At 35.7% G+C, this 14077-nt stretch overlaps 1 protein-coding gene across 4 annotated transcripts in view; it reads left to right on the top strand.

The window, feature by feature from the left end:
* DDHD1 (DDHD domain containing 1) overlaps positions 1-14077 on the top strand; it is an 83225-nt gene that overhangs the window by 54019 nt on the left and 15129 nt on the right. For all 4 annotated transcript variants that reach the window (XM_045069527.1, XM_045069537.1, XM_004739314.3 and 1 more), the window contains 3 exons: positions 7115-7377; positions 8773-8848; positions 13893-14042. In XM_045069527.1, the coding sequence (XP_044925462.1) occupies positions 7115-7377; positions 8773-8848; positions 13893-14042 (489 nt within the window). The remainder of the gene's footprint in view (positions 1-7114; positions 7378-8772; positions 8849-13892; positions 14043-14077) is intronic.

Raw genomic sequence — 14077 nt, 5'->3', positions numbered from 1 at the left:
AATTACCTAGAATGTGTTAGCTTGCCTAATGCTCATAAAAACCCTATGAAGTAGGTATAATTAGTATTCTTATTCAAAAGATGAAGAAACTGGTGAGGGAGTAGTTACCAGTAGAGCTGCTCTGCACTTCTCCATGCCAGTTTATTTCTGATTTTTTCGTTCCAAGTCATCCCTGACTTGACTCATGATATCCCTTGTATATCTACAAAAATATCTTAGGTTAAGTGCCACAGAACTGCCTTCTTTTTGGGCTGCCATCCCCTCGGGATTTTTCCATTCCTTTTTCTATATCCCCTCATTGTCATGTCCCAGTCTGGGGCAAAGTCTGCCTTGATCTGCTTGATAGCAGTAAAAGAAAGTATAATAAACAGTAAAAAGAAACTATACAGGACCTCATTCTAACCCAACAAGGACAGCGTGGGTCATGAAGTAAAATACTGTTAATTTACATGTTCGTATCTGTTGTTGGATATGTTCATACCCATTGTTGGCCCTTAAGGTTAGGAAATTGAACTATGGTATTTCAGGTGAAACCAGTAAGGGGGAAAAAAAAGAGAATGGCTGAGAGCATATAACATATACACACACACCCTCATAAAGCAGAAGTATACCTTATACACACACACACACACACACACACACACACACAGGTATATGGTTGGTAGGTTTCCTAAGACGGTATCCTGAATGTTTAAGGGTAAAATGTTCTGAGGCCTGTCCCCCAAAACTAATATTAAGAGCTTTTTTAAAAAAGTTTTAAGTTGACATTAATAACCAGAAAAACTAGAAAGAGAAGAGTATCAGACTCAAAGCTCTGACCATTGGCTAGTGATGACTGAGAAAGTAGTCACTTTCTATTTTACTCTTTTATCTCCAAAAATAATTATCTTCAGAATGGAATTGAATAAAACAGATATTCAGTAGAAAGAAGAAACTGATCGCTAAGATAAATGAAACAGAGAATACCCAGAGTGGTTTGTTGTTGTTTTTTTTTTTAAGATTTTATTCATTTATTTGAGAGAGCGAGCCCACATGTACGGTGGGTGGTTAGGACACAGAGGGAGAGGGAGAAGGAGGTTCCCCAGCTCCCCACTGAGCAGGGAGCCTAATGCAGCCATCCCAGGACCCTGAGATCGTGACCTGGGCTAAAGTCAGACACTTAACCAACTAAGCCACCCAGGTGCCCCAAGAACACCAAGCATTTTAAATTAGTTTGCCTTTTAATCCAGTTGAATTTTATGGAAAAGCACCAGAGAACTTGTGGCTGAGATCTGTCATCATTCTTGAGCAACATTACCCAGACATCCTTAACTAGAACAATTACTTGGAGTACTCATTAAAAATACAGGCCAGAAAAACAGTCTCAAGGGGGTTATTGGAATTAAAGGTCTCATAAATATGAATTCATGATTTTGAAAATATGTGTGTATAGATAGCTATATATTAAATGTATATGTGTATATATGCATGCATATATTTCCCACCTGTGTGCATTAAAAGGGCCAAGAAGCGAGGATACCCCAATTTAATGAGCACACCTAGCACCCGGATCTTTGTCTCCTGTACTACTATTACCTTCTAAGAAGAATTAGGTTTCTTTGGGAAAATGGCTGATTCCAGGCCTGGAGTAGGATAGATACAGATCAAAGCTGGAACCAACTTGTCATGACAGAAAGTAGGAAAATGCTTGGAAGAATGATGGGGCGGGTCACAAGGCCATAGGAGCCAAATTAAAGAAGCAGATCCCACTGGCCAAAGCTGGAACAATTTGAGCACCAAAATAATCAAGTAATTATTATTACTTATAAGGAATTAGTAGTAGTTTTAATATAGAATTATAATAAGGATAATATAAAGAGTTATAAAATCACTGAAAAATTCATAATCCGAATCAATTACACATAGATAAACAATGGGGGAGAAAGCTACTGTGCCCACCACAAATGCAGCGGGGTTTCTGAAAAATGTGGGAGGAATGCTAGAGGAAAATCCTCATTTTGCAGCTGTCATGGTAAGATAAGGTAAAGAGGCTTGGGAAAGATTCGTCAATGGATGCTTCATTGAGGGCCTTATTTTGATGAGGAACAAGATATTTGCATAGTCTTAAAGTATATCCTCACTGCGTATTAATTAAAGAACAGGCATAGAGTGGAGAAATTAGACAGCACCTTTACTGAGTGTTAAGAGGGACACTCAGAGGATACAACATCATTTATGCAGTACTCCAGTCATTAGGAACCATCAAGCAAACATAGAATGAGGAAGTTCAAATAAAGTCAGAATGGGACTATGTTCTTTTAAAATGTAAATATTGTGAAAGATGAAGAATGGCTGTGGAGAATGTGCCAGATTAAAGGCTAAAGAGATACAATAGCTCAATACATCTCATCCTAGACCATAACTTGTCCTGGATGGGGGGAAGTGCTACCAAGGATATTAAATCATCTGACAAAAGGTGGATGGTAGATCAGAATAGATGAAATGTTATGTCAAAGTAAATTTATGAAGTCGATTACTACACTATTAGTATGGAAGAGAATATTCCTACTCTTAGGGAGTATATACTGGAGTATTTAGGGGATAAAGGACGATGATGTATGTAATATATCCTCAAATGGTTCACCAAAAAAAATGTACATGGGTGGTGTGTGTGCTACAGAAACAGAAGGAATGATAAACAGGGTAAAATGCTAACAATGGATAAACCTTTGATAAAGGATATGTGGATGATCTTTTGAGGAGTTGTGTTTTTTTGTTCGGGTTTTTTGCAACATTTTATTAATTAGAAATTATTTCCAGGTAAAAGGTTAAGAAAAGGAATGAAAAAAATGGTTTCCAAGGTCTCCTCCCCGGAGATTCTGATTCAATGGGTCTGAGGTAGAACCTGTGAATTTGTGTTTTTTAACAGTTCCCCATGTGATACCATCAGGAAAATATTGTGAAGAAACAAAAGAAAACAGTGAAAAGCAAAAAGTTGTTCTTAATGTTAAGAAAGGAAAGCTGATTCTTCAAATCAAGCCACTTAAAGCACAAGGTTGATGTTAGCTAGTATTCTAGATTATTTTTTTTTTTTTTTTTAAAGATTTTATTTATTTGACAGAGCACAAGCAAGGGGAGAGGGAGAAACGGGCTCTCCACTGAGCAGGGAGCTTGATGTGGGGCTGGATCCCAGGACCCTGAGATCATGACCTGAGCCAAAGGCAGATGCCCAACCATCTGAGCCACCAAGGCGCCCCTAGACTAAATTGTTTTTTAAACTGTATATGTTTCCCTAAGGAAGCAGTGATAAATAACAGCAATCAGGAGTTCTTTAGAGAATTATATCATGCCCGGTAAATGAACCTTACTTAGTTTACTCAAGAAGCATAGGAAAGAGTCTTTTTTTTCCGTCTTCTCAGTTAAAATAGATGCCATTCAAAACCTGTCACTTACCCAGCTGTGTGACCAGATTTCTCACTTTCTCAGCTTCCTTGCTTACAAAATGAACACAACATACCTACTGATAAAGTTGTCATGAGGATTAAAGATATAATGTATATAAAGTTCCCGGTACAATTCCTCATCCTTAGATTCTCCAGCTGTGATTAATTATCTGTCTTTATGTATTTCAAGGGCTCCCATTTAAGAAAAAAAAGGAATAGACTTATTCTGTTAACTCTAGGAAGTGAATAAGGATCAGTGATAGAAAATATGGAAAGGAACATGTTTGTTTTCTAATGAAGAACTTTGTAAGTAACTAAAGCTGCCTTAAAACAAAAAAAAAGAAATGTCTCAAGGGAAAAAAATTATAAATAATGTGATGTATTTTAACTAAACTTATTTCAGTGATCATTTCACAATTTATACATATATCAAATCATTAGGTTGTGCGCCTTAAACTTACACAATGTTATGTGTCAATTATATCATAATAAACTGGAAAAAATTTGCAAAAACTGGAAGTGTCCACCTTAGTTAGAGTGGAGATGCTCACTGGGGTAGATGCTGAGCAACTTACCAGGATGCCAATGAAGAGACTCCTGCCTTCACAGCAGTTTAATTAGATCATCTCTTAGTTCCCCTTTCACTGGAGATTGTGAAATGCTCATGGGAGGACCCTAATTAGTGATTGCGCCAATAATCATTAAAAAGCCATAGTTAAGGGAAAACTTTTAGTGTTTCTCGGGTCATACTTTCCAAGGAAAGTCCTTTTTAAAAAAAGGAAACTAATCCAGACTACAGAGACCTCATCAGAGAGTCTTCGGCCCTGACTTTTAACCCTAAATAAAGTAACATGAAAAGTCCAGAGAGAACTATATATCTTGTACATCTGAACTCTCTTTTCAATTACTTTTAACAATAATCTTAAAGAGAATGGTCATGGCCATCTCTTGTTATTTTTACTTGAAAATCATTCAACTGCTGCATATGATTAAAACTCTGTAAATTACCTTTTCTCATTAAAATTTCCTAAAGCAGAGAGAAGGACAAAGGAGTAATTATATTCTTTAGCCATACTTTGTCAGTTTGGATTCTCTCTTGAAACTGCTGACTTTTTCCTTTTCAGTTGATTTTCTTCATAAATTTTAACTTCTAAGCAGCTATGAAAATTAAAAACTTAAGCTTCTGAAAACCTGTCAGTTACCTACCATGTAAGAGGTTGATTAGATAATATTGTAGAATTAATAAATTAATATCACAGGGTATATCATTAATCGTGGTTCATATATATCAAAAGAATATACTTGGTCACAAAGGGATCCTAGCTGGAAGAATATAATTGGGGGAAAAAAATATATATATATATATATAAAATTGGATCATTGAAGAGAAGGAGAAAAAACCCTAAATAGTGTTGACTTTATGGACACAAAATAGAGGTAGAGTTCTCCTTTTGCTGCTGACTGGATGGTTTATCCATCCTAAGGTTGTATACAATTGTTTAAACTTGGCTTTCAAGATCATAATGTTTTGGAACACAAACATTCCTGTATATGTAAGCTATGGGCAAAGATTAAAAATGCTACGAAATCTAGATATGTTCCAATAAGGAAACATGAAGACCACTTCTGTTCAAGTATACAATTATTAAATGAAAGCATCAGCTCTTCAGAAACTGTGCATTCTGTGTATTCATTCCATGGTGAAATTATTTTAACATCAAATGGACTTTCTCTGTCTTGGATATTTATCCTTGTTTTGTTATCCATATATGATTACTGAAGTATTGGATATAGTGAGAAATGCTTTAAACTTTTTTTATATAAGATAGGTTAATCACTGGTAGAGATGCTGGTAGATCTTTCCCCTTTTATTAATTTTTAAATTTTGATGGGGAGGGTAGTATTTTAAAACAAAAGATTCGATACCTTTTGCCAGAATATTTAAGTGTTTGTCTTTTAGTGTGTCTAGATTTACATGGTGTGTCTTAAAATCAAGGACATCAAAAGTAAAGCTGTTAACAAATGTTGCTTTTGAAGGAATTTATCTTGACTATACATTAGCTTTTTCTGGACTTCCTTTCATGTAGACTATAAATCAAGAAAATTATAAATTTTAAGGGTTTCCTGATATTCTTCTCAAAGCTAAGTTCAAAGCACTACACTATAGCTCCCTTTGAACAGAGCCCTATAATATTCATATCATGGTGCATACTCTTTAAACTGTAATTATCTACAACCCATGTCTTAGAAGGTTTTTATATGCGTTTGCCACTAAGGCAGTATAGTAGTTCCTAAAATGCGGTACACAGAACTGCTGAATCAGTCTGGATTGGAGCCTAGCGATCTGTCCTTCATAAGCCCTCCATGTGATTCTGATGCACTTTGAAAGTTTGAGTTGGCTTTTCCCAAGAAAAAAATTGAAATGTCCAATTAAAGAAAACATTTCCATTTCTCCCTAGAAAAAGGGCAGCTTATCACCCTTCCACATGCTAGCAGCTCTTCCTATCCTCCTCTTCTTCATTGGATGAATAGGTCATCAGACCCAACACGAGCTTTCAGTAGCTTTAAGCAGACCTCCGTATTGCATTGTAGAGTCTGTGATGCCAGCAATCATGAGAGAGCACCTTGCCTTCGTTCATGTCACTGCTAATCCTGCCAAGCATGGATGCTCAGATGATTTTCAGTTAACATCAGAGGTAGAAATGTTCAGTAAAATCTAGTGGAGCCTAGTTAACTGTTGAGATAGAATAACAAGACCAAAAATAGAAGTAACACATAATTGTATGTAGGCATATTAAGAAATATTGAAATGAGGAATTCAGTTAATATCAAGCAGGAAATTTATACTCAAATAGTAGTAAGCAATGAGAAGAAGAGGCAAGGACTGCCTTAAAACTCAGATCAGGGCCCAGTATGGGTTGGGTAATAAACATTTTTCTGACCTTATGGAATATTTCAGTTAATATTTGTTAAAGCTAAATTTCAAAGGAAGCAATTTTACAAAGAAAAATGACTAAGATACTTCCCACCTTACGCCTTAAGCCCTGCTTAGCAGCCACATAAAATAACATTTTACTCAAAAAATAAATAAATAAATAAATAAAATAACTTTTTACTCATATCCATACTGCCAACTTAATAGGAATGTTGGAATATCAAGTAGATCAACATTAGCTTTTTTTCAATCCTTCGATGGCCTTTACATTACTCTTACCTAAATGCATAATGAAATAGTATGTATGTTGGCACATCTATTGGCATAAACTCAGATAAATTCTTTATCTAAAATTCACTATAGCTTAAAACTACAAGGTGTAAAAATTTAGAGTAGCATATGAGTAGGTTGCAATGAAGAAAAAATTTGAAGGGTCTCTTGGAAAAACATATGGGAATCTGCATGGAACTTTTTTTAATCTATGAAACTGCTGGTTCATATAGTTGGTATAAGGACTGTGAAAAGTTCCAGGTGGGTATATCTGCCTTTATTCTTTAGTGATGAGATGGAGTACGCATTATGCATACTTTTCTTCATTTTCTGCAAGGTTTGAAGCACCTGAATTAATTTTAATGACCTAGACATATTTGGTTAGTAATGTCTGTTTTTCTTTCATAATATACTTGAGTTTAGAGATAAAGTCTACAGCAAAGTCAGTGACTACTCTAATATGATAATGTTTTCTTATTTCAAACAGCTAGTTAAAGGCCTTCAGCAAGAGCTGAATCGATTATATTCCCTTTTCTGTTCTCGGAATCCAGACTTTGAAGAAAAAGGGGGTAAAGTCTCAATAGTGTCACATTCTTTGGGATGTGTAATCACTTATGACATAATGACTGGCTGGAATCCGGTTCGGCTCTATGAACAGTTGCTGCAGAAGGAAGAAGAGTTGCCAGATGAACGGTGGATGAGCTATGAAGAGCGACATCTGCTGGATGAACTCTATATAACAAAACGACGGTAAAATACCAAGTCTCTGCAAAGCATTTTAAGTCTTTGGGAAATTAGTGGACTTCTTATGTGAGCACTGTAAGATTTTCATGATAAAGAAAAATGTATTATTCGGAGTGCAAAGATTATTAGAGAATGCGCCTGACCAGCTAGTTTTGTTAATTTTCATGTTAATTCATGTGTGTTCCAGTAGCACAAAATAAGTTGTTTGGTCACCATCTACTTTTTCCTTCCATCTCTTCTTCACAGTTTATTAGGAGTGAAATCTAAAACTTATTCCAAGCTGAGTCACCACACAGAATCCTTATCAAAAGTGTTTACCAGTTTATAATCCTTTGTAGTTCTTACAAATCTTAGAGATGGACCTTTATCTTATTATTCTGAAAATAATTTTAAAAACAGTTTTTTCCTTGACAAATAACTATTTTCACAGATTTACAGTTACTTGATCACTTGTGGCCTTCCTGATACTATCTTATAATTCTTTAACACATTCCTATCTTCTTCTATAGTTACATGCTCTGCTCTTCTTTGTCCTCTTAATGCATCTCATCAATTCTAGTGGAGCAGTGAAAAGCCACTGATTTTGATAATTAGCATCGTATAAAAACAAACAATTTAGTTGACTGAAACTTTTATTCCAGAAGCCTTGCATTTGTTTTAGTCTTATAGAAGTTGTCTAAGGATTTCATTTAGAATATTATTAAGTACCATAGGCTAGATATGTAAATTTTGTAGTATCAAAATAATTGATAGTTTTGAAAGAAAATATAAGCAAACCCAGAGCAGCATTTGAGATTTTAAAAAAAAATCCAGTAAAAAAAAAAAAAGTTTAGAAAGTGAACTGCACCTTCAAAAAAAAAATTTAGTTCTGTTCTTTATTAAATGTAAGTAGATATAGAACATTATAATGAGGAAAAATTAAAATAACCCAAATGTTCATCAGCAGAGTATTAATAAACTGTGGTTGATTTGTTTGAAGGACAATTACACAGCTGTTACAAAGATTGAAGTAGATCAGGAGGCAATGAAATGAAAAGACCTCCAAGATTCATTATTAAATGTAGAAAAAAAGGCATAGAATAGTGTATATGGTATGAGCATTCAGTGTGGTTGGTTTTTTTTTTTAAGATGTATATATGCTTGTATTTGTCTCACGGTTTTCTGAAGGATCTTCCCAAAAAGCTACTAACAGCAGCTATTATGAAGAGTAGGACTAGTTTTACTAATCATTTTATAACCATTTATAGACTACAGCAGGTGCATTTATTAAATACTGTCAATAGGGATTAATGTGAGGAACTGGATAATGGGCCATCATTTTCTTGAGTGAACTAGTGAGCATCTAATATTTATGAAATTATAAGTATAAATATGCATTCATAACCTCATGCTGCTTTCTAGGCTGAGAGAAATAGAAGAACGGCTACATGGATTGAAGGCATCATCCATGACACAAACACCTGCCTTAAAATTTAAGGTAGGGAAAGAGAGATGAGATTTTCATTATTTATCTCAGTTTCTTTTCAAACATCATTTGAAGCATGATATTAGCATTCAAGTGAGATCTGAATTTTTCTTTCAAATGAGTATATATTGAGCACATACAGTGGTTGGACATTGCTAATTGGGGGTTCTACAAGGAAAAGAATGGACAAGAATGTTCTCAGCCCTCAGGATCTGTAACACAGTGTTACTGGTACTACTAGTGTATAGAACAATACATACATGAGAGAGGGGTTTTAATTTTGCCCAGAAAGGTTTGCAGAGGAATGACATTTGTACTTGATCTCAGTAAATTGCATCTTGCCGAGTGGAGGAAAGGAGAATTGCTATTCTGTGTAAAAGAAACGGCATAACAAAGGTGTGGCAGAGTATGACCTCATAGTACCTCATGAAACATGAGATAATCTCAAATAGTGAAAAGAGAAAGAGATTTGGGAAATATTTAGTATTTAAAATTAATAAACCTTAGTAATCAGCTAGTTGTGACTGATAAGAAAAATAAGCAGAAGTATAATCAGTGGCAATTTTAGGGCTGGAGAACTGGCATTTCACTCAATGAGCAGTGTATGACAAAAACACAAGATGGGAGTGTATGTGGTTAGTTTGGGGCAGGCAAAACAGTTTAGCTAGAATGCATAAGATCAGGCAGTGGGCTGTGGGATACAGGAAAAGCCAGAAATGAAGAACTTATATTTCACTGGACAGTGGGAAACTTCTCAGGGTTCTTGAGCTTCAGAATGGAGCTGTTGAAAGCAGTGGTTTAGAAGAATAAAGAATGACAGAGATGTGGACATTGATCTGACTGTTGGAAAGGACACAGTCTATAACTGAATAACAGAGAACTTGTTTGCAATGTTAAATGGAGCATGGCATAACTTCCCTAATATTCATTTGCTTTTGAATATATACCCAGGGATAGTGTATTATACTGAAATCTCTTTATTACAGGAACTTAGTATCCAGGTTAAGTGAAATGATGTAGACATTTTTTTTTAAAGCGGTAAGAATTTTCTTACTGAGCATGTCTCTATGACTTACAATATTTTCCTTTTAAACTTAACACATTTAAAAGCCACATGGTAAAATTATATTTAAAAATCGTATGAGCATGGTCTTTGGACTCATCACCTGGAATTTGAGTTCCATCTCTACCACCATTATTATATGATCAATGTGTTAAATATGTAGAATTGATTTAATAGAAAAAGTTAATTCTTGTATTTCAAGTCCTGGGTTTTTTACTGGAGAGTTGAGTATGATCCACCAAGTATTTAATGGTTCTCAAAATTTAATACCATATTTGTAGAACTTATACACTAACCGTGTATTCTTCTAAAACATAGTCATGTCATCTAGTAATATGGATTTTTAATTGTTATTTAATTACTCATAGAGGAGAAAATACAGAAATCTGAAATTTAAAAAAGAATATCTGATGAACTGGCAAATATTTAGGACTCCAGAGATCTAACAGGAACAGAATAGATGGATTTACTTTGAGAAGACAGGTGTTAAAATTGTTATAGGTGACCACTGAACTTAAACTTGAAAAATACTGGTCTGGAGAGTGGGAAACTTTGTTTCTGATCATGAAGCTTTGCTGCTAACTGGTTATGTAATGTCAGCCAAATCCATTTAAAATCTCAAATTCATCTGTTTGCTCCTCTATGGACACGGAGGTTAGACTAGATGTCTGAAGCTCTTTTTCACCTTTGAAGTTCCTTGATGGATGTAGAGCTCACTAAGGCAGTCATTACTCCTACAATAATTACTTGGTATGTTTGTCTGTGACCTGCATACCAATCATAAAAGTTATTAATTCCAGGGATTTAGCAATTTAACAAACATTTATGAAACGCCTGACCAAAGGATAAAGCATTTTGCTAGGCTATGTATGTATGTATATGTGTCTATCAAATAGCAGAAGGATTTACAAAGAGAGAGAGAGAATAAGAGAAAAAAGAAAGGATTTAAATAGCTTCTATCTCAACTATTTTCTTATCTTTATCCTTTCTTAATTATCTTAATCCTTTCAAAATTAATGTTTTCATCTGTGTCACTATTTCAAATGCTTTTTCCTATAATTTTAATTGACAAGTTAATTTTCTTCAGCCCTCAGACATGTTGATGTTACCCAGTCCTTGAAAAACAAAAACTTTCTCATACATTCTTTAACATAAAGGTACCATTTTCAAAATAAATATTGATTCATTTGGGAAAAAAGAGGAATCACTTCAGATGCGGTGGGGTGGGGGGAGATTAAAGGTACATGAAATTGGTGCCAGGAACAAGTTAGGTACAGTATAGTTACAGTGCAGTCCAGATTGGAGGCCATGGGGAGCAGTGTTAGAGTCTGTTAGAATAACTTCTTTGATGTTGGGAAGGAGAGAATTGGGAGTGTCCTGCATCAGGGTAATGGGACATATGAGAGATATAGGGTGACTTTAGGAGGAAGAGGTGTCACATTCTGTATATAATCCAATGCTGCTGACTACACTCGTTTTCTAGAAGCCCTCTCCCATGGCTTCCATGTATACTGCATTATCCTGGTTCTCCTTTTCTTTTCACTCTCCCTTTTGTAGTCTCCTTCTCCTGCTAATCAAATGTAGACATTGCTCCTATTTCCAGCTAAAGCCCTCTCTTACTCTGTGCAGTTCCTAAGCCATCTTACCCCTTCTCTGGCTTTACATGTCACTTCTGTAATGGTGACACCTAGACTTGGGAGAAGACATATCCAACTCTACATTTTTCTTACCCTAAAACTTCAGCCCATTAGATATGTTACAGATACTTCAGGCTTAATATGAACAAAAACAAGACTACCTAGAGTCTCCTGTTATAGTAAATGGAACCACTGTCTTCCCAGTCAGCCAGACCCAAAGCTTGTAACTTGCCTCTGACCCGTTCCTCATCCCCATCTCCATTCAGTCATGTCGATTATACCCTCTCCCCTCCCATTTCCATTTCTGAATGGAACATCTTGTCCTGGCCAGTTCAAATTATCTTTTGCCTAAGCACTTGGAGTAGTTTCCTAACTCATCTCTGAGTCATCAGACTCTGTTTTCCAGTTCGTCCACACACTACTACCAGGTTTACTAACCTCCTAAATCCTGTTCTTCTTTACTACCTACAAAATCAATTAAGCCCTACTTTATTTAGTCAGATAGTCAAGGTTCCATACATTCTCATTCCAAGTTACATTTTCCTGACATGCAATTTTTCAACTCTGTCCAACTATTTCTATTTTCTAAATTGAGCCAGATTTTCTCCTGCCTCTGCTTTAGTTCACAGTGATTCTGTCAATCTCAAATGTCCCTTCTGGCCCCAATGATCAGCTCCAAATGTAGAAATCCTTTTTACCTTTTATCGCCAAGGCGAATGCTTCCTCCTCTGTAGAAGACATGAACAGACATTTCTCCAAAGAAAACATACAGATTGCCCACAGACACATGAAAAATTACCACATCACTCCCCACATCAATCCCCACCTGGGAAATGCAAATCAAAACCTCAATGAGATACCATCTCACACCTGTCAGAAAGGCTAAAATTAACAACATAAGAAACAGCAAGTGTGGGTGAGGATATGGAGAAAAAGGAACCATCATGGACTGTTGGTAGGAATGCAAACTGGTGCAGCCAGTATGGAAGACAGTATGGAGGTTCCTCAAAACATTAAAAATAGAATTACCGTACAATCCAAATTCCACTACTGGGTGCAAACCCAAAGAATACACAGAAACACTAATTTGAAAAGATATTCAGTGCTATGTTTACTGCAGCATTATTTACAATAACCAAATAATGGAAGAAACGTGAATGTCCATCAATAGATGAATGGATGAAGATGTGATATATATATATATATATATATATATATATATATATGCATATAGATATATATACAGATATATAGATATACACACACACACACCATGGAATATTAGCCATAAAAAAGAATGAAATATTGCCTTTTACAGCAACATGAATGGATCTAGTGGATATAATGCTGTGTGAAATAAGTCAGTCAGAGAAAGACCGATAACATTATGATTTCACTCATTTGTGGAATTCAACAAAACAAATTGACAAAAAGACAAATAGACTCTCTTTTTTTTTTTTTTTTTTTAAAGATTTTATTTATTCATTTGAGAGAGAGACAGTGAGAGAGAACATGAGCGAGGAGAAGGTCAGAGGGAGAAGCAGACTCCCCATGGAGCTGGGAGCCCGATGTGGGACTCGATCCTGGGACTCCCGGATCATGACCTGAGCCGAAGGCAGTCGTCCAACCAACTGAGCCACCCAGGCGCCCCGACAAATAGACTCTTAAATAAGAGAACTAATTGGTAGTTGCCAGAGGAGAGGTGGGGGCAGGGGGTGATGGGTGAACTAGGTGAAGGGGATTAAGAGGACACTTACTGAAACAAGCTCTGAGTAATGTTGAGAGTTGCTGAATCACTATACTATAAACCTGAAACTAATAAACACTGTTCATTACACTGCAATTAAAAGAAAAAAAACTTCACACAATGTGGAGGATAAAATGCTTCTTCCTGTATAAACACCCTCAGAATTGGAATTATTCCTTTCTTTACTCTCTTAGAGCAATCTTTCCCACTTTTCATTTGTTTTTTCTGCCTCCTGCACAGGGTTGTAAACTCTGAGCACAGAAGCTCTACACAGTGGTCTCCATAGACTTCACAGAACCTAGAATATTACCACAAAGCAATAGCTCAGTGAAGCTAAGAAGGTGAAGGTCTTCCTCCTCGTTCTCATTCATTGTTTTCTATTTGAGTTAAGGAAAATGAAGGTTGCTTCTGAAAATAGATTTTTAGAATAATTAATAGTTGGCATATAATTAAATAATTGCAGATACCATCTGAACCAAGCTCATGAAAAGAAAACTTATATTTGAAGATAATTTTATTATTCACATTTTTACCATGTATTATGTTGTGCCCAAATTCTGCTGAAAAACCCTTCACCGGCTTTAAAATTTAAGATAACTATCATTTTAGGTTGAGAATTTCTTCTGCATGGGATCCCCACTAGCAGTTTTCTTGGCATTGCGTGGCATCCGCCCAGGAAACACTGGAAGTCAAGACCATATTTTGCCCAGAGAAATTTGTAACCGGTTACTAAATATTTTTCATCCAACAGATCCAGTGGTGAGTTGCAGTTGTAGATGTTTTTCCTCTCAATA

This window comes from Mustela putorius, unplaced genomic scaffold (genome assembly GCF_011764305.1).
Source record: "Mustela putorius furo isolate JIRA1106 unplaced genomic scaffold, ASM1176430v1.1 tig00000129_pilon_pilon_pilon, whole genome shotgun sequence".
In the NCBI taxonomy this organism is placed as follows: Eukaryota; Metazoa; Chordata; class Mammalia; order Carnivora; family Mustelidae; genus Mustela; species Mustela putorius.
Note: the sequence above shows the minus strand (reverse complement) of the source record. Positions and strands in the feature narration are given on the sequence as shown.